This window comes from Bactrocera tryoni, chromosome 4 (assembly GCF_016617805.1).
Source record: "Bactrocera tryoni isolate S06 chromosome 4, CSIRO_BtryS06_freeze2, whole genome shotgun sequence".
NCBI lineage: Eukaryota > Metazoa > Arthropoda > Insecta > Diptera > Tephritidae > Bactrocera > Bactrocera tryoni.
This window is the reverse complement of record NC_052502.1, coordinates 52,904,977-52,927,399: the sequence shown is the minus strand read 5'-3', so window position 1 is coordinate 52,927,399 and position 22,423 is coordinate 52,904,977. Positions and strand designations below refer to the sequence as shown.

Genomic DNA, 22,423 nt, shown 5'->3' with positions numbered 1-22,423 from the left:
AACCGATCTGCGTGATTTCAGTATTTATTTTTATAATTTTTTTTGAACGTCCATTGGCATTATGACCACAATAAACCCGACAAATATTAACAAAGGTCGCTTCTGGATTGATGGACCACAGACGAACGCATTGGTGTCAGGTCAGTTATTTTCAAGTTCAATGCTGGGTCCCTTAACGAAGCCGTTTCCAACCATTACTAACAGATGCTTTCATTTTCATAACTGGCGGTTTCCACTTAGCCGTCAGCGTTGGCTGGAGCTATACCGTCTACAGTTTACATTTCTATTATTGCTGGTTTATTGGTGTGGCAATCGGTTGTATACTTGCGCCATTGCTTATCAACTGGAAGCGCCGTAGGTTATTTATAGTAAGTATGCGTAGTGTACAGCGGCGCTTGTGCGATAATGCTCACCTGTTTTTTTTATTACGGTCTCACATACAGGTCTCGCCCATATTGTTGGTGAATCTGTCGGCCATCCTCACTGCAAGCGTTTACTACAGTACGAATACGCTGATTGCCGCACGATATTTGAATGGCATCGCCATCGGTCTCACCAGCGTCTCGTTCATCATGCATGCCAGTGAAATCGCCTCGGAGCATTCTCGCGGTTACTGTTTGTGCCTGGAGCAAGTTGGCTTAGTCGGTGGTGCATATGTGCAAATTCTCTATACCGGCTATTGGGGTAGTGATGTGGATTTCAGTCCCTATTGCCTACAAGGCATATTCTGCGTAGTTTTTGGTGTAATCGCGTTGCTGTTAACATTCACTTCAATCGATTCGCCGATTTTGCATTTGGGACGCGGCGACGAACCGGTGGCTCTGAATTGTATTGTGCGTCTCTATCGCCCACCCGTTATGACCAATGAGAAACAAGTGATATTTAACAAGCTCAAAGCGTATGTCGACATGAATGAGTCCATGTCGCTGCGGCAGTGTTTCATGCAGAGTTTGGGTCCACTACTCAGAATTTTACCCTATCGTTGTATGCTTTCGTTTATCTTCGCGCTACCGATTGTGGATGCTTTCAAATGGTCCGAGGGCGTAAGCACCGCTGGCTCTTTGGTCAATTGGCCACCTACCATTTACGGTCTGCTGGGTGTCTTAGGCGTGATGGTCACTTTTTCGACAATCGAAGCAATTGGCCGCAAAGCGGTGAGCTTGTTTTCGCTCTTGTGTGTGGGTGGTCTGACGATCGGTGTTGGTATTATCTTCAATGATACTTTGGCTCTTATTAACTCTACGAAAATGGCGACTGCATGCGCCTTACTGATGATTGCGCAAATCTTTGGTGGCATCTTTGCGCCCAGCGCAACAGTTTATTTGGGTGAAGCGTTTCCGTTACGTCTGAAGCGTTATTTCATAGCATTTGTCGTTCTCGTACAATATATAGTGGATCTGATCATTGTATGTACATTCACGTTCTCGCCGAATAATATGTTTGTCTACTGCCTTGTCACGGGGCTGATAATGTGTGTGGCTTGCATAATCTTTGCCTTTACCATGCCAGAAACCAGGAAGAATACTTTACAGGAGGCACAACAACAATTTTCATATAGACTGCATTTAAGGTTCTATTAAATGTTTTGTAAAATAATATAAATATTTTATTTGAAAATTTAGATAAATGCCTTTAAGTATATAAATATGTATATACACACATATATTACATAATGTCCGAATTTTACGTGGCACAGCAACAACCATGACTATGTAAAATAAAAAAAAAATAATTCAAGAACTCATTTTGTTTATAATAATTTTAATGGCGGAATCACAGTGCGGACACCGTTAACCCTTATTTTTCCCCTCTAAAAACGCACAAAAATACTATCTACTTTTCAGGCAACTGGTTTGAATATAATCTCAGATCCAACTACTCCAGTCAACGGCGAGTTTAAAGCTAAAATTAACAGCTCTGCATTGATCGAAACAAATGGTAATCCGATGGTTCAAGATCAGAACTATATGGTGGATGCATCTAAACTCTCCAAGCTTTCCCAGTTTTTGCGGAGTTATCAAAGGTGTGTGTGGTCTAGCGTTGTCCTAATGGAAGACGAAGCCCTTTCTGTTGATCAGTTCTGGCCATTTTTCTTTTCTTTTGATTACTTACTTCAATCTCACCAGTTGTTGATAGTAAAATGTAGAGACAATCGTTCGACCAGGCTGGAGCAGCTCATAGTGGATGATTCCTTTCCAATCCCATCAAACACTCAGCATAACCTTTCGACGTGTCAATCCTGGCTTTGCGACCACTTGTTGAGCTTCACCACGCTTGGAGCATGATCTTTTTCGCACATTATTGTCGTATTTGATCCACTTTCCGTCTCCTGTTACCATTCGCTTCAGAAATGGATCATCAAAGAATCGCAGATGTTAATTCGGACCATTAAATCTTTCACAGACAATTCATGTGGAATCCAAATATCGGGCTGCTTTTTCTAGCTAGGCTTTTTTTTAAATGTTTCAAAATCATTTGATGATGAATGTTAAGTTTCTTATCAATGTCATGGCTGTTTATGTGACGGTCATAGTCAATCTTTTCCATAATTTCATCGACTTTTCAACGATAGGTCGACCAGAGCGAGGTGCATCTTTCACATTGGAATTTCCAGAACGGAAGCGAGCGAATCATTGTTGTGCTCCCCGAACTGATGCAGTATCGGCTCCATAAACTTCACAAATTTCATTGATGGCTTGCGACCCACATTTTTATACAAAAATTTTAAAACATAGCGAATTTCTTTATTATTTTCACTAATTTTTGAACAGCTGTAACTTTTTTTTAAACTTCCCCGAATTTAATATTTTTGAGTTAAGTGAAGCTTAAAACTCACTTTTTCAACACTATAAGATATGACACAATGAGATTGGTAACACTGGAGTTATACGACTGCGACGACATCTGTCGACAAAATACGAAAATACTTTTTCGACAACTGCATTTTAATACAATACTAAGTATTATAAAAAAATATTTATTTGAAAAGGAACTACAGCTGATCTCCAAGAGCTCCTCTCAAAAAAGACCTTTTGCGGTGGCCACTATACCTCTGAACTGGATCCTCTGAAATTAACAAACCAATCTGATTTCTGTAAAGCGTGTTTAAAGTTTGGAGTGCACCTCTTTTTCAAATTTCCGTGTAACGATAAGAAATTTTCTGTGTGTATTCTTAAATATACATACATACATATGTAAATTGAGAAAATCAAATAAAAAAACTGAATTTTGAAAATTCTAACTGTATATATTCCCTTAAATTGTGACATTACTTAAGTACTACTATTAGAAAAAAATTGAAAGACTTTTATTCCTAATTTGAAAATTCTTAAATTATTCTTCAAAATCTATGTCCTCCCCTTCAAAGTAATCCTCCTTTACCAAAATTCACTTGTGCCAACGTTTTTACCAATCCTCGAAATAGTTGTTTAAGTCAATTTCCAGAATAGCCTCCAATGCGTGTTGTGATTTACGTTTAATGTCTTCAATTGATTCATAAAGGTTTCCCTGGAACGGTCGTTTGAGTTTGTGAATAGTCAAAATTCACACGAAGTTAAATACGGTGGTTGCGGCACGATATTGGTTGATAATTTGGCGAAAACTAAAAGAATCAATGCAGTATGCGACGGTGCATTATCGTGGTGCAAAAACGAAGAGTCATCGGCCACAAATCTGGCCTCTTTTTATCAACAGGATATATTAAGCTTGCGATGATCGTAACACCCAGAAGAAAACGTTGGAGACCTTATAAAATATATATAAAGGGTGATCCATTCCGAGGTTCCATACTTTTTTAAATAAACAACACAGAAATTTCAAATTTAATGGGGAATGTTTATTATAATTCGAAAGATTATTGTCTGGCATTTATTTTTTGAACATTATATCTCTCAAATATTGGTTGCGGCCATTTCTGAGATGGACCATCCGTTGAATTGTGCAATTTTCTATTACTAGTTCGAGCATTTCGACTGGTAATTGGCGAATAACATGCGCAATGTTTTGTTCCAAGGTCAGAGTCGAGGCTGGATGGTCCGTATTGGCTTAAGATATCTCCACAGGAAAATGTCTAAGAGTGCGACGGTCACACGATCTTGATATCCAATTGACCACCTCATAAAGTGGAATTATCTGCTCACCGAAGTGTTCTCTCAATAAATCCATTGATTGATGCGATGTGTGGGAAGTGGCACCGTTTTGTTGAACCCAAATGTCGCCGAGATTGCGATCTTCAATTTCAGGTATCGAATATTCGGTTATCATGACACCATACCGGTCACTATTGACGGTTACGTTCTCACCGGCATCATATATGAACCGATGATTCCATCCGCCCACAAACCACACCAACTGATGTTTTTTCTGATAAAATGGCAGCATTTTAAGAGATTCAAATTTTTCTTGTTTACATACGCATTGAGCGGCCTCATCGCTGAGCAAAATTTGGCTCGAAAACGTCGGATCTTCTTTTCCCTTCAAGAGCCCATAGAGCGGAGCGATGTCGCTTGGAACGGTCGAGCGACTTCAGTTCTTGCACAAGTTGTATTTTATACGCTTTCAATTTAAGATCTCGACTTAAAATGTGCCAAGTCATTCCTTACGTCAGTCCGAGTTGCTCCGAATCGTCTATTCACAGTCTCCGTGTACACTCTCAGCTACGACTGCAATATTTTCTTCACTGCATTCTGGACGTGGTCTATCCGCTCAAATATTATCCAATAATGAATGGCGGATCTCAAGGTGAATGATGGTATTGCGTATAGTACTCTAAGTAGGCCGATTATGTTGACCATAAGTTGAGTGATCGCGCGAAACACATTCTATACAGGACGTGAATTTTTTGTGATTAAATTGATCGTTGTAAAAGTTCTTCAGGGGTAAATCTTTCCATAATGAAATGCCAAACAATATTGAACAAAAATAACATCACCGCTTGACACGACTCACGCGTGATCTGTCAAAAATAGTCTGTTGAAAAAAAATACCTCTACTGGGATCATCTAGTAGATGGTTCTCCGAGTTTTAACTCGTATTTAGCCTGCCTCTCAAAGCTTTAAAACAAGTGAAGAGTACTCTCTTCTTTCTCACTGATATTGCTATTGAGATTCTGACGTTGCTTGACATAATTTCCTGAAGTATTGGAGTTGTTTTGCTTACACTTTGTAAAATATCGGAAATGAAAAGTTTCGTCGGCAGACAAGAGATTGTTCGTTCAAATATGATCATTTCGTTAGAGAAGAGTTCTGTGCTGGATTTATTGGCACTCCAGCCATGCTTTTCGTTATAATATTTTCAGTTGTAACTTTTAAATTTACATACAGACATACCTACACTTTTTAATGTGAAAAGACTTGTCTACGAGTATCTGACATTAGATGCCAGCTACGGTGAATCTAGGCATTGCAGTAAGCTAGTGAGTACACAAAGTGGAAGCCAACAGCTACTTCAGGCGCACAAACGTACTTATACATATATACTTGTATGTACATATGTAGATAACTGCTTAGTGTTTCTCATAGACCTTTGGCGAATTTAATAAATTTTCTCCAAACCACAGTTTTATTGGAGTGCCAGAAAAGGTTAACTTAACTGTGCATAACAGCGGACTCATGATTATTACGTGTAGATTGTTAAACGCCAATTGCCAATTGTTTATGCAACAACGAGATGCATGCAACATGTTGCAACAGCGACAACAACTAAACTACACCGTTACGTAAAGATAAATTATTAAAGTCAATTTGATAGCGAGCGTTTTCGGTTTTGTTGCGCCTTTATCCGCTTGTTGTTGTTTTTGTTATTAATTATTTTGTTCGCTTTTAGTTGATTGTTTTTGTTTTTGTAATTTGTTAAATGCTCCACTCCAAAGCAATTATTTCATATTAAATATTGAACGAAATTTTATTCATTGCTTTGGCCTTTTAATTCACTGCCGAACAGGTTCGATAAATCAACGGCGTTGTGGCAAGTTTATCTGTATGTATGTTCGTATGTATGTATGTATTTATATATAACAACAAAAAACGATATACACAATTTTTAACAGTGTTGCACTTCCATTTTTGACCGAACCACATACATTCGCCGCACCAGAAACGGCATGGAAGTGTTTTTAAATGGGAAATTGTGGCGCAAAAAATGCTCAACTAAATATTTATAAATATTTTGCTTTCCTCAAGACCTTAAATGGTGCAACAACTAAGCGGAATGTGTTACGGCTTTCATTATTGGCATATAGAAAACAATCGTTTTAAACTATAAACGCTCGAGAGAGATTGTAGGAAACGACTTAAAATGTGCTTTAATAGCTTTTGCTATAATTTTTCCTATAATTACGAGATGCGCCACTAATTATCTTACATATGTCCATTAATATGGTTACATATTAGGATTAGGACGACCTCGCGAGGTATCATATATTACAAATCCGGTAGAAGTAAAGTCTAAACTTATTGCCAAAATTTCTCCCTGAGGCCGCTAGTCCGTTGAGTTTGAGTTACGAAAGGACGCACGAGACCTTAGAACACCTTGCTCTATAATATCTCCTTATCTTATCTCTTATTCACTATTATTATGTAAAATGCATGCTTACGTGAGGTCAAGTCTATGAAGAAAAATATAATAATTAAGATGACCTCAAAAAGATATGAATATAGAAATACCGACAGATATTAATTACCTTATACATTTTTTTATAATCAATCAAAATTACAAGTTCGAAACAGTGGAAATCTTGATAATAAATTTTATGTAAATTTTGCTTTTCATAGTGGCGCCATCAGGCGGTGAGTTTAAATTTTTACCAGACCATGATCAGATGAGTTAAATTCCGAGTGATTGTCCTTCCGTCTGTCTGTGCGTACGACAAGTTGAATAAAAATTGAGGTATCTTAATGTAACTTGGTACATATGTATGTTCCTTGCCCCCCAGCGAAACTTGGCACGGCAGAGGGGCGTAATCGAACCATTGCCATGCCCACAAAATGACATTAAACGAATACCTATAAAGTGCTATAAGTCAGCACAAAATTGAGATATAAAACAGAGGATCAAAGTAGTGAAAAGCATGTGTGGGCCAAAAATTTTAGAAAGTGAGACACCAATAAGGTATTACTTCGCGGGTGTGACAAGAGATTTTACGTCTCCTCTATAACACAGAAGGACTGACGCCTATAATGCTGTAACTGTCTTAATTTAGTCATAATAGAAGTGGCCGTTTCGCGAACAGCCTTCCCCTCATCAGAGGTCTGACACATAAGTGCAGTCAAATTTTCCACCGTTAAATTACCACCTAGTGCTGTTTCTAACTTTTCCCTTATGTTTAGAAACCGCGAACAATGGAAAAACACATGCCCAGAGGCGTACAAACTGAACCATACGGACTGACGTCATTTTAAATTTGTAAAGGTGGAAATTCAGGTCTCCATGTTGCCTAGTTATCCACATACGGGTGCCAAGTATAAGTCTGTTGGTCCAACGTCCTGTGGTTTAGGTTTGTCACAGCTGCTGCCATATAATTATGTTCTTCTTTCTCTCCTCTCTCCTTTTGATTTCTGTAAATGGCGCTGATAGCCCATATAATATAGTGAATTCGTCTCCCTGGATGTCTATGGACGGTATACTAGCTGGTACTTCAGTTGCTTCACTGTTATAGTTCGGAAAGCTCTTGTTACTCTTATTGCTGTGAGTTTATGGACTGCATTTGTTAGTCTGGCATAAGCTTTTATGTCTAGTCTCTATACTGGAGTAGCATATAGTATTATTGAGCTCATCGCTTTTGCGATTAGAAGTCGATGTTTGGAGCGCACACATACCCTATTTTCCATCGTTCTTAATAAGAAATTGTAAATCTCATTTGCTTTATTTGATGTATGTGCCCCTTGAATTACAGTTCGGAGTCCAATATTACCCCTAAATACTTCAACTGTATTTATAAGGTACTGTAGGGATTCGAATATGTTTGTCCATTTAGTAGAGTTCACATATTTTGTTGTGCCGCCTTTCCATCTTTTGCAAATTTTACAGTGTCAATAACTTCTTTTAGTGCATCGATAGTGGACCTCTGTTTTCTGAAGCCGTATTGTTTTTCTGAAACTCCACGCGGTTTCTTATTATGTTTACGTACGCTTTACCCATTGTGTCGAGCATACCCAGAGGTTGATACGAAGTAGATTCATCTACCCCGTGATATCTCGGGACAATTATTTTTGGCATCTCCTTTGACATTGTGAAAAAACAAAGTTTTTCAAATAGGCGAGCCTTAAATCAAAGGCCTTGATGTTGATTATTCAGTTGTCGGCAATTTCAAATGGGAGAATAAACGTGTGCAAAATTTGAAATCGATATCTCAGAGACTGAAAGACTGAGATAGTCACGCTGCGCATTTATACATATACATACTCCATAGAATCTCTGATGTGTCCTATTGGGTGTTACAAACTTCATGGTGAACAGTGACCGTTGGTCAGTTGATACGAGGTGGAACGAAAGTTTGTTTGATACGGAAGAATTTATGGCCGCTACAAAGCTCTTGAGATAACCCCAGATAGCTCCGATTTTTTCGATGATTCACAATTTTTAGGTAGAATCCATGGTCACGTGATGTCAGTCCTTCAGAGAAACAAATGACAGATCTAAATAAAGTTAGACATAACCTCAAAACACTTATTTGATATTATCTCTTCTGAACTAGAAATACGAACCAATATTACCTACTTATCTCATTTTTCTATAATCCACCAAAACTTCTAGGGTTTTTCAGAAGTAGTAGTTTTTAAATAAAACAAAAACGATTTGTGATATCTATGAAATACTTTATTCCTGTGAAAGTACATTCAATGTCATTGTGTATGGAACTTGATTTGTTTTGCATGAGCACCACGGGCACACTTGCAGAAGTCCAGACGCTGAACCCAATTTTCGACAGTTTTGAAGGCATAAATCGGCCGATACTGCTGCAATTTCACGTTCGATATTCGTACGAAGTTCATCAATTGTCGCTGGCTTGTTGACATAGACCATGGACTTGACGTAGCCCCACAGGAAATAGTCTAATGACGTCAAATCGCACGACCGAGGCGGCCAATTGACTGGGTCATTTCGTGAGATAACAAGTTCACCAAACTTTTTTCAATAAATCGGCTGTGAGATTCGCTGTGTCGCTTGTGGCGCCGTCCTGTCCAACTCTATATCATCTAATTCGGGCTCTAATTGAGCGGTAGCGATTCCCATTCACAGTAACGTGCCGGTCTTCATCATCACGGAAGAAGTACGGCACAATGACGCTGCCGACCCATAAACCGCACCAAACCGTAATTTTTTCAGGATTCAATGGTGACTCATGGAATACGTGTCGATTATTGCCTAACCAATAACGCATATTTTGCTTATTGACGAGGCCATTCAAACAGAAATGAGCTTCATCGTTGAAGATGATTTTTCGATGAAAATCCTGATCATTTTCAAGTTGTTAGCTCAATTCACGAACATACGACGATTCTGGTGGTTGAGCGGCTTCAGTTCTTGCGTCAATTTGATCTTGTAAGGATGTAGGCCAAGATCTTTTTGCAAAATTTGCGACAACGACGTCACAGAGATGCCTAACGCTTGACAAAGACGTGTGAGAGACTTATTTGGGTCTTCCTCAATTGATACGCCAGCGGCAGCAATATTCTCGACGCTACGGGAAAATTTTGTATTTTGCATGTAAATTCAAATTTTTCCACAGATGCTCAATTGTTGAACTAACAGGACGATTATGACGACCTTAAAGTAGACGTAGGGCTCTTAAATTTGAGGCCACTGACTTCTAATTTCGGTAGTAAATTTTAATAATTTCGACTCGCTGTTGGATCGTATATCTTTAAATGATGAAATGTCAAAAAAGCGAGAAAAAATTTGGCGTCCTATCACCCTACTTTTGTAACGTTTGAAGACCCCATTAATACCAAACAAAAACTGATAGTGGACCGAAATACTTTTGTAATACTTTAGATCCTATTAAGAATGAACTCATTTCCTTGCTGGGAATAGAGTTTTAGAGATCAGTCACTTGCTAACATAGTAGGAATGTCAAAACATTACTTATGCAGATTATTCTTAGGACTTGATATCATCCACAATGAAGAAGAGCAAAGAATAATTAATAAAATGAGAAGTAAGAACAAATTCGACTCAATTGAAGACATCAAAACAAATTTCGAGGCGAGAGCTGAAGGCCATCCCGGAAAGTTCCTATAAAAAATTTAAGGCGAAAAAATAAATTTCGATGATAATTGAAAAATTTTCGTTTTATGTATAAATTCCCGATACTTCCTTGTATGCATATTAAATGACTATTTCGATTTCAGTTTAAATATTTTTTTAAAGCAAGATTCTCACAATTTTAATCGTCTTTTTCAATATTGTTCGCCCACACAGTAAATAGGTATTCAGGTGATCGTTTTTGTGGTATTTTCAAAGATTGCAAGAATGGTGAATATTTGGCAGAAGTTTGCTTCATCATTATGCAATAGCTGGAGGTATTAGACTGAGTTAATTTTGAACAAAAATCATTCTATGATTAGTTTCCTGGTAAATAGAAACCAATCATAGAATTGACACTTCCAAAAGACCCCTTAAAGAACTAGACGATATATTTTTTAAATTGCCTGGCTGTTGGGATTATAAGTGAATTTTTTAATTGCCTGGATTTATAAGAGAATGGTGGCTTAATCTAACTGCTGCGTATTTACTGGGGAAAATTGTAAAATTTTCCGAGATCTTTCTCCATAACCATATACATATGATAGGTGGTTTATTTCCAATAAACATAGAGGTGAAAGCTACAGGTATCCATATACCTTTGGCAATAGATCTATGGTATAGTGAAGACATTTTAAGATACGTACTTATAAGAATATTTATCGAAGCCTTATCACATATGTATAAAAATATTTACTATGCTGCGTTCTTGACAGCAATAACAAACATGAATATATCTATGTAAGCAGGTAGAACTAGATTCTCTTTAGTGTTTTCACATCTGGCGTGGCTCATGTTTTCTGATTGACTACATGAAAATCAAAGTAAATAATTTTTTGTTCATATTGGAGCAGCAGAAAGGTTTAACAGCATTGACAAGGTCATTGTGGGATTTTAATGGCTTTCGAAAGTGTTGCACCGTGTGACTAAATGATTTCATTTTGGCGTCAATTAATTCTAGACAAAATTAGATCAGTTAAAATGCTAATTAACAGTATGCACCGCTTACAGAACTGGTTTAAAAGTGTGTCAGCTGCAGTTTCGGCGAATGTTGTTTTTAGTGCGTATGTTGGCAACAAGATGACGTTTTGTAAACATCATAAATTGCACACTCCAAAACGACACGGTGACTTAATTACTCAACGACAATTACATATTTACATACTTATGTATATAATATATGCAAATATGTTTTATTACTTTAATTAAATAATTAAACATATTTATTTATATTTTTCTCAATCGAATTGAAAACATTTTTGAAAGGGAGGTGAGTGATCTTATTCTACAATAAGTGGTAATCATATAAAAACGATTACCTCGTACCTCCCTTGGCAAAAATTCAAATTATTGTGGTTTATCTAAATATAGATTAGTCCTTTATTTTAATTTATGGAATTAAAAGAAATCTAATTGGACACCCTTTGATTAATAATCAATACTGATTATCAGAGGAGTTTTTATACTCTCGCAACAAAGTTGCTAAGGAGAGTATAATAGTTTTGTTCACATAACGGTTGTTTGTAAGTCCTAAAACGAAAAGAGTCAGATATAGGGTTATATATACCAAAGTGATCACGGTGACGAGTAGAGTTGAAATCCGCATGTCTGTCTGTCCGTCCGTCCGTGCAAGCTGTAACTTGAGTAAACATTGAGATATCATGATGAAACTTGGTACACGTATTTCTTGGCACCATAAGAAGGTTACGTTCGAAGATGGGCAAAATCGGCCTACTGCCACGCCCACAAAATGGCGAAAACCGAAAACCTATAAAGTGTTATAACTAAACCATAAACAAAGATATTAAAGTGAAATTTGGCACAAAGGATCGCATTAGGGGGGGGCATATTTGGACGCAATTGTTTTGGAAAAGTGGGCGTGGCCCCGCCCCCTACTAAGTTTTTTGTACATATCTCGAAAACTACTATAGCTATGTCAACTAAACTCTATAGAGTCGTTTCCTTCTGGCATTTCCATATACAGTTCAAAAATGGAAGAAATCGGATAATAACCACGCCCACCTCCCATACAACGGTTATGTTGAAAATCACTAAAAGTGCGTTAACCGACTAACAAAAAACGTCAGAAACACTAAATGTTACGGAAGAAATGGCAGAAGGAAGCTGCACCCAGGCTTTTTTTAAAAATTGAAAAGGGGCGTGGCGTCGCCCACTTATGGACCAAAAACCATATCTCAGGAACTACTTGACCGATTTCAATGAAATTCGGTATATGATATTTTCTTAACACCCTGATGACGTGTACGAAATATGGATGAAATCGGTTTACAACCACGCCTTCTTCCAATATAACGCTATTTTAAGTTCCATCTGATGCCTTCTCTGTATAATACGGTATATACTATACATTAGGAAATGAAAATACAATTCAATACTCAAAGTACACAAATTGATCTAATCTAAATAATTTTACAGCGAAATAAAAAAATATGTAAATGACGGATAATGAAATCTCGATTATCACTTTATCATGCGAGAGTATAAAATGTTCGGTGACACCCGAACTTAGCCCTTCCTTACTTGTTTGATATGGTTTTCTGCGTTTAAGTTTTTATTTTCATTTACTTTGAGCGACAAAGGCTTGGTTCAGTATTCACATGGTCAGAAAGTCTGAGTATGAGACTTTGAATATTTCTTGATTATTGCGACAACTGAGTCAATTCCAAGATCGCGTTGAAAATCGTGACTGCGAATATACCAACCCAAATTTTGTTTTGGAGTCGCCGGATTTTTACGACAAAGTTAGGGTTTGAGCAGCCCCAAAGTTTTAATCCATAAGTCCTTCAAAGTATTCCGAAAAAACATTCTCTATATCATTCTGTTTTTCTGATTGGATGATGCTGAGTTACGAGTCGAGAAAAGTTTTTTGTACACTACCAAAGAAAATAAATTCCTATGATCGTTAGATGAACTTTTCAGATAATAGTTGAGAGTCATATTTATAAATGCCGTTATCTTATTGAAAAGTTTTTTACACATTTTGCTAAGACAACTTTTGCCAGATGGAGATCTTGTTTGTTGCCACTTTCGGCATAATCGGTCCTTTTCTGCTACCATTTCTTTAAGTTCTTTGAATTATAGTGCTTAAATGTACTACTCGAGGCTGAATATTGAATTGTATTTGTCAATTCTATGAATTCGTTGTTTAGATCGGAATTACAACCTTTTTTAACGTGATTATTAATGTTGGATACAGGATTCCTTCTGAGGATTTATTTAGTTAAGAAGAAATTTTTTCCGATAGTTACATAAAAGGAGTGAAAGAATTTTTACAAAAGGTACTAGGAACCATGTAAACTGGCAAATAAGCATCTGCCGAATTTCAGATTGTCGACAAGTGTAGAGAGTGAAATCAATGAATTATAGGTAATGCTTTGTAACTTTCAACTGTTTAGAGATGACATCTATGAACAGCTTAGCTTATTATATAAGGTTGTCTAATATTTCCATTCCGCTTTTTTTGCTCATTATTCAATGCTTTGTAAAAAGTGTTACAGTGATCGGATTTAGTTCAAATATGCGCAGTTTCGTTCGATAATCTGTTTCCATCTAGACGGCAACTTCATAATACCCCCCTCGTAGAAGCCCCCTTCCTTACTTGCGAAGAACTCGGACAGCCACTTTTCACAAGCCTCTTTTGAGTTCAACTTTAAACCTTGTTGGTTTAAAGTTGTTCGCCATGGACAGGAACAGGTGGTAATCACTTAGCGCTATGCCCGGGCTATATGGTGGATGCGATAAAACCTCCCATCCGAGCTCCCGTAGCTTCTGACGAGTCATCATCGAAGCGTTTCTGTTACAAACTCAAGAAGTATGCAAATGCTACTGTCAATTCAAAAGGTATAGAAAGAATGTATGCTTTGATCTATCCATCTGACACTAAGATGACTTTCGGGACAATTCTCATTAACAAAATATATGAACGTTGTAAAACAATTTTTCAGAGGCCTTACTGAACTTATGGATATCAAAAAATTCTGTTCTCGGAAATAGTTTGCCAACAATTTAAGTAAGTCTTGACCAATGATTCCAAAAGAAAAATAGATTTTAACAAACGCTCATGATTTTGTAAAAAAATTTCACTGATTTTCCTTAAACTTTCAGACTAATTAAATGATGGAACTTGGTGTTAATTTAAGGGGTTACATGGGTTTCCTCGGGTAAAAAACAGCCTTTTTCAACATTTTTTTTCTCACATAATTAAAATTTTTTACTGTCTCTAATATCCGCTATTAACAAAGAAATCATGAAATTCTTGGAAACATATATTTTAAACTCGGCCATTGTGAAGCTATTTTCGGTGACCCTTCGGAAAAAATTTTGTGGGATAACTTCTTACAGGATAATCTAAAGTGGAAAATACGTGTTTTAGTTAAAACCTTAACATAGAAGGTGGACGAAGGAAAAAAAACCTGAAAATCTAATTTTTGGCAGACACTTTTATAAAAAAATCAAAATTTTTGTGAAAATTTCGCGATATTTTTTTTCGAAAAAAATCCTTTGTCTAAGTCTTTAAGTATTGTATCTCAAAGATCGGTTGAGTAGTTCTCGAGAAAGCTTGCCAATCGATTTCAAAAACACAGATTCCTAGCCTCGAGCGCACAGGTTCTCAATCTGTATCTCCGAAACTATTACTTGGAGCAACTTGAAAATTTTGGACAATAGTAATTTAGGGGTGTTGTAAAATTTAATAAAAAAAAAAAATAAAAATTCGATCTGCCGAAACCCGTAAACATATAATCCCTTAACTGATACTTTGAATTTGTAAATGGTTGGCGTGGTTATTATCCGATTTCTTCCATTTTTGAACTGTATATGGAAATGCCTAAAGGAAAAGACTCTATAGAGTTTGGTTGACATAGCTATAGTAGTTTCCGAGATATGTACAAAAAACTTAGTAGGGGGCGGGGCCACGCCCACTTTTCCAAAACAATTGCGTCCAAATATGCCCCTCCCTAATGCGATCCGTTGTGCCAAATTTCACTTTAATATCTTTATTTATGGCTTAGTTATGACACTTTATAGGTTTTCGGTTTCCGCCATTTTGTGGGCGTGGCAGTGGGCCGTTTTTGCCCATCTTCGAACTTAACCTCCTTATGGAGCCAAGGAATACGTGTACCAAATTTCATCATGATATCTCAATTTTTACTCAAGTTACAGCTTGCACGGACGGACGGACGGACAGACGGACGGACGGACAGACAGACATCCGGATTTCGACTCTACTCGTCGCCCTGATCACTTTGGTATATATAACCCTATATCTGACTCTTTTAGTTTTAGGACTTACAAACAACCGTTATGTGAACAAAACTATAATACTCTCGTTAGCAACATTGTTGCGAGAGTATAAAAATTCAATCTGCTGAAACCCGTAAACACATAATCCCTTAACTTATACTTTGAATTTGTAAAAAACTTTGAAAGTGTTCAGAATTTCGTGAAATATTAACTCCTTAAACCTTCTATAATAATATGTACACTTCCAAATAAGCCTGGTCATCTTTATTTCGTCATTATTTGTATTCTCTTTGATTGCCACACGTCAGCTGTTTCTATTTTCGTTGACGTGAGTAATACAGGAAACACGTTTTTCGCTTTTCCATTCGTTTTATAAAATTTACATTTTGTTTACCTCATTACATCTTCATTTACATGCATACATATACGCAGCGAACTGCTTTAGACCCTCTGCTGGCCGCCATGCAGACCGGAGTCATTGCACTCTTTTTGTGCTCACCCGCATATTGCGCTGTTCTGCTGGTCGCTACTCAGCGTCGAGACCCAACTGCTTGCGGTTTCACCGGTCACTGCTTCGTAAACCTTTGTGGAAATTACCAGCGCGCTTAGAACTTATGTTTACCATATAATACAGTTACATGCATACATAGGTACGTGAGTGCATACAAATTTATTACGTCAAAAAATTAATGCACGTTCACTCGATTTCGATTTTGCCTCAGCTAGTTGTAGTCTTTGGCGGCATTGATGATGATTTGTTGTTGCATGACGTGATTTTAATTTACAAGACACGCTCTCGTTTTATGGCAATGTATGGCTTTGTGTATGCCGCATACACGGCGTTGCCACATTTACGAAGTCATCATTTCATCCTCAATTTTGGTTATTTGATTTACTTTTGGTCTTTCCCGACAGAGAAGCAAATCTCAACACGCTCGAAATTCAGAAGGACGACTTAAAGAGTTCGAAAACCAATGAGCTTCCTGCTGATTCATTCAAGTTTATAAAACTGATGAGACCCCGAAAAAAAAGAATGAAGTCAGCAACCCCACTTTTCATCAGAGTGGTATAATAAACTGTTAAAACTGTGAAAGAGAGGATCTACGAATCTGTAACATACTCAACAATGATCCAGCGCTATAGTCGATGTATCAGCCTAACTATTATACCGTTGCGATAGACGGTAGTCGTCGCTTTGTCTGCATTTGATATTGTCATCAAAATAGGTAAACTTGGGTTATACTTTCCAGCTGTCCCGCCATCAATAGACTTTTGGTTCATAGTCAATCCAGTTGTGGGTTCACTTTAAGTTGAGGTGAACTAATCGTCATACAGAACGTCAACGCTTTTTGCGAATTTTAATAGCGATTTCACATATAATTTTGATACTTCGTCTAGTCCCCTGAACTACAAAGCTTCAGCTGTCTAAGGGGATTTCTAGATAATGTTGATCATGAGTATCACGGCGTCTTTTTATTGTCTACCTCACTACACTTTCGGCGTATATCTTCATTATTTATGGCCATCCGGCTCGTATGTGATGCCAGTAGGTTTTGACTAATCGTTAGGACAACAAACGTCCTGCAGTCCTTTCGAAACCTTGTAAGTTGAAAACATGGACGTTTCGGGGCTTTGCCTTATGATCTATTTCGGTAGACAGCGGATGGCATTTTTGCCAATCTCATTTTTACCACCTGGCCATTTCGCAGAATTCCTTTCTGGCATGGAACCTAGTATATATGCAGCAGCTTTCCGGCAGCCGCTACATCTACTGCCGCCCTACTTCTACGCACATTCTCTGACGTAATTGGATGGGAGATTTTTGTCTTAATTGCCACCTGGTTATCGATGTATGTATATATTAAACTTCTTAATACTGTTTCCTGTGTTGGTAGCTTTCTCAACTGCTTTAGTGATCGCAAAGACTACCGCCTGGAAGATACTGTAATATTCGGGAAGCTTGAAGCGTTGCCTGAGATCCAGCTCCCACTCCTTAGCCACTCCAGCTACATAGATGTTGTGAGTTCTTCCTTCAAGTCGCACACTTTTGCGCCACCCACCCTCTTTTAACGTGACTTGAAACCTTCTCTCTCAAATAAAGTGTGGAAGATGGTGGTATATTTTACCCACCAACTATCTGCTGATTCATGGTAGGTTGCGTAACCTTTCTAGTGCAGCCGTTGCAGTGGTTCTTAGCGCTCCCGTTATGCAGGTAAAAGCGAGTTGCTGTATCCACTCCAATGGTGTTCTGTATGAGATTTCGCTGACAGCTGACCACCATACCAAAGCGCTGTAAAGCAAAATTGGCTTGACTACCGCCGACCACATTAGAAGCGACTGCTTGAAGAGTTTCTGTTCGCGCTAATTTGGTTTCCTTCTATTCAGCATATTCCTGCAGCGCAGTGTAACCTTTATCCATTTTATGATAACGTGCTCTATCCATAAAATACTCCCTTTATGTCACGATATGCCTTGGACGCATTTTGTCCTCCTCCTCCTTATTCTCTCGATCTCTCTTTCTATATTTAAGGTTAGCGAGTGAAGTGTAGTCTCAGTGGATCCACCGTTCGTATATGCGTACCATGCCATGGCACTAAGACGTCGTGGAGCAATACCATATTTTCGGCAATAATCTATAAAATAAGATCACCACGGAACTCAGATAGCTTAGAATAGAAAATTGTTAGTTGTCGAGTTAGACAGTTAGAGCCTTCAAAGCCCGTATTATTCTCTGGATATTCTACGATTCTTACTGGATCAGAAGGAGGTAACGAAGGTTCGCTGCAATCCCAATTTAGGATAAGCAATATAATTGATTTCCACCAAAGGCTCAGCGTACTCAAGTAAAATCATCTCAGCTTCTCTCTCGAATGATGACTGATTTTTAGAATCAGTTGTTCAAGTGAGATCGAACTTAATCATCCCTTGACAAAAGTTTTTAAAACTGAAATAACTTGTTTGTAGAAGTCCAAGTGCAATCTTTCTATGATATATCAGCCACCACAACTAACCAATCCCAAAACACATTTTCCAAATAATGAAGATAGTAAAAAATAATTTGGCCCCTAAAAATACTATTACAGAGAGTTTTATTCCTTATTTTATTTTTCTTAAAAATTCGCCAAAAATGGAGTTAGTCAAATCTTGCTGACTGGTAAACCTTAACAAAAGCTTAGAGCTTTCATGCGATAAGTATTCAAGTTAGAAGCTTTTATCAAACAATTCGCTTGGTGCATGCGTTCGAAAGATCACTTGTAAGCAGACATTTTGGTATGAAATCTTCAAATCAATATTTACCTGCCTTGAACACAGTAAAGATAATATATAAATTATTTTTGAGTGGAAAAAAGACAAAAGTAAATTTAATGGATTTTGCAAATCGCTTGAAAAAATGCTTTCATATATGCTTCCTGTCATTCTGAGAGAGCAAAATAAATCAATTCTCTTTAAAATGCATAATTGAAATGTCATTTCCCTTCAAATCTACAGTGTTTCACTGCCAATATTATTAACAAGCAGTGCTGTGGCTTGGAGTGTACTCCCGTAAATCGGTATCCTTTCTCAAGACATGCCGTGAGGAATAAGCGCTTGCGCATAGGACACAGACACACACCTGCAATTGTTGTTGTATTGGCAAATACTAATATTGCAGTTACAAATTGAAATGTCATTGTAAGAATTTATGGCAATACGTTGATGATTTACAATACTCAAACAACAACAACACAATGCTGGCAATGCATCAAAACAAAAACATAAAACAAATCACGCAGCGAGCAAATAATATTTGCCTACAGTCCTTTACAACAACACAAAATGACTTTAACTTTGAATAGAATTTAATAAGTCATGGTATTGCAACTGTGGAATTAAATACTTTTTTTTGTTCATTAGGGTGGTCATTAAAAAAGTTACATCAAAGGTTATTTTTCTTAAATCTTAAAAAGTGTGCTAAATATGAGGACTGGCTGGATCAGAAACTGCAGTCTCTTTAGCTGCAGAATGGCCAGGGATGAGAACTCCGCTAGCTTCTCGTGGTTCACTACTGGATTGTTTAGCCTCAACCTGGCTCGGTAAATGCTGGTCAACTGCCAGCAAGTGTGCAGTCGCAAGGTTCTTCTGGCACATGGTGAATCGTAGGAGTTCTAGTGAGCTCCTCGTCCTCATCAAATTTCACCCTGTAATAGCGGTGGGAGGTCTAAGAAGGCATTATCCAATTGGTATTCATACCATAAGATTGAATATTATACTGGATGCCGGCTGCATTAGCTGCCTCGAAAAATATGAGATATAATAATCTCAACACTTCTTTCTCCCATTTCCCACTCTTTCCAGATCATGGCTTAAATACCAGGGAAGTAATAGGTTTAGACATTCAGGTGATATAGCGGAAATGGAACTAAGGCACCTAGGTAGATTTGCGATATGTTTAGGGTGCTTTGACAGGAGTTAATACCCCAATACAGGGGTTTTTACTGGCTTCCAAAAAGGCTGTAAACATCAATTTAAGTGTGATCCCCGCCATCTTGTAATATTGATTTTCCTTCACAATGAGCTTCCTAAAAGCCTAGATGCGTCATCAGACATCCTCTGAATTCATCCATTTACCCAAAAACTAACCATATTTTCTTCCACACAGCAGCAAAAAGAATATAATGTAGTTAGAAAGCTTCTTCTTCGTTTTTTTAGTGTCGGGTCCCAAAACCAGCGCACAACCCTAGGAAGGGATGGTACGCCTTCAAACGGATGTTCTTTGACTGCCTAGAGGATACTTGGTCTAAGACCGAAAGTTGTGACCTACTTGAGCCATCTGTAAAATAATCGTTTCTGGCCACTCCCAAGTGAATGGCAATCAGAACATTTTTCTCATTTGCGTCAATGAAATATTAAAAGATGAGCTGATGAAATGGGGTTAGTAAATATTTCTTTAAGAAAGACACTATTGTTGAACTTAATGAAAAGTTTAAAAATAGTTTTATAGTTGAAAAGTGTTTGAATGACAACCAGTAGTTAAAATTAATTTCATAAGAAATTTATGCAATTAAAAATTTATTATTACTTTTTTTTTGACAAGTTGCCAGATGTTTGAAAACAAGTTTATGAAAATTACTCAAAACAAGAAAAATCTTTAATTCGGTTGCACCCAAAACTAAATAAAATTTCATACAGATTACTAGGCAAATAAAAGAGTTTCCTATACAAGGACCAAGCTTGATCGATCAGTTGCATGGAAGCTGTATGCTATAAGTACTATCTCTGGAGATACCTCGCATAATAGTCTCTACTACCTACCCCTCTTGAGATGGTAGCTAGATAATCAAGCAGTAAAGCATTTACCATGAGCTTTTCTATTTGGTTCAAACTTTTAAGGTGTTACATGGGTTTCCTGGAGTAAAAAAAACGCTCTACTCAACAATGTTTCTCTCATATAAAAAAGTAGGTACTTTATTCAAATTTTTTATTGTTACAAACATACACTATCAACAAAGAAATTCGGAAACTTTTGAAAAAAAAAATTTTTAAACTCGGCCAATGCGACGCAATTTCCGGTGACCCCTCGGTGCGAACGCGTTTGCAGCATAGCTCCTTACAGGATCATACAAATTGAAAAAATACGTGTTTTAGTTAAAACATTAACTTAGAACGTGGACGAAGGAAAAAAACTGAAAATTGTATTTTTGGCAAACATTTTTACAAAAAAAGGAAATTTTCATTGAAAAATTCGCGACATTTTTTTTTAAATAGTTCTAATAGAAAAAAAATTCTTCGTCCAAGTCTTTAAGAATTGTATTTCAAAAAACTGTGTAAAATTTCATGAAGTTCGGTTCGGTTTCGAGAAAAACACCTTTCAAAATGGGGCATTTAACCTAACTAGCATCGAGCTCACAAGTTCTCAAGACTGTATCTCCGAAACTATTATTCGAATCAATTTGAAAATTTAGGACAATATTCTAGATGTGTCGTAGAATTTCTTCTTCTTCTTAATTGGCGTAGACACCGCTTACGCGATTATAGCCGAGTTAACAACAGCGCGCCAGTCGTTTCTTCTTTTCGCTGCGTGGCGCCAATTGGATATTCCAAGCGAAGCCAGGTCCTTCTCCACTTGGTCTTTCCAACGGAGTGGAGGTATTTCTCTTCCTCTGCTTCCCCCGGCGGGTACTGCGTCGAATACTTTCAGAGCTGGAGTGTTTTCATCCATCCGGACAACATGACCTCCGCTGTCTTTTAATTCGCTGAACTATGTCAATGTCGTCATATATCTCGTACAGGTCATCGTTCCATCGGTTGCGATATTCGCCGTGGCCAATGCGCAAAGGACCATAAATCTTTCGCAGAATTTTTCTCTCGAAAACTCGTAACGTCGACTCATCGGTTGCTGTCATCGCCCAAGCCTCTGCACCATATAGCAGGACGGGAATTATGAGCGACTTATAGAGTTTTGCTTTTGTTCGTCGAGAGAGGACTTTACTTTTCAATTGCCTACTCAGTCCGAAGTAGCACCTGTTGGCAAGAGCAATCCTGCGTTGGATTTCCAGGCTGACATTGTTAGTGGTGTTAATGCTGGTTCCTAAATAGACGAAATTATCTACAACTTCAAAGTTATGACTGTCAACAGTGACGTGAGAGCCAAGTCGCGAGTGCGACGACTGTTTGTTTGATGACAGGAGATATTTCGTTTTGCCCTCGTTCACTACCAGACCCATTTTCTGTGCTTCCTTGTCCAGCCTAGAGAAAGCAGAACTAACGGCGCGGGTGTTGAGGCCGATGATATCAATATCGTCGGCATACGCCAACAGCTGTACACTCTTATAGAAGATGGTACCTTCTCTGTTTAGTTCTGCAGCTCGAACTATTTTCTCCAAAGCAGGTTGAAGAAGTCGCACGATAGGGAGTCGCCTTGTCTGAAACCTCGTTTGGT

At 37.7% G+C, this 22,423-nt stretch overlaps 1 protein-coding gene across 1 annotated transcript; it reads left to right on the top strand.

Annotated features, from left to right (window-relative positions):
* On the top strand, positions 1–1,616 carry LOC120775030 (arabinose-proton symporter-like). The gene is made up of 3 exons (XM_040104986.1): positions 1–140; positions 205–368; positions 444–1,616. Exons 1-3 carry the CDS (start codon positions 62–64, stop codon positions 1,578–1,580), a joined length of 1,380 nt encoding a protein of 459 aa, XP_039960920.1. The 5' UTR covers positions 1–61; the 3' UTR covers positions 1,581–1,616.
* Positions 1,617–22,423: the final 20,807 nt, after the last annotated feature.

Coding starts and splice junctions, on each gene's coding strand:
- LOC120775030 (XM_040104986.1), top strand. CDS start 62: ATGACCACAATAAACCCGACAAATATTAACAAAGGTCGCTTCTGGATT. Junction 141..204: donor GACGAACGCATTGGTGTCAG/GTCAGTTATTTT, acceptor CATTACTAACAG/ATGCTTTCATTTTCATAACT. Junction 369..443: donor AGCGCCGTAGGTTATTTATA/GTAAGTATGCGT, acceptor TCTCACATACAG/GTCTCGCCCATATTGTTGGT.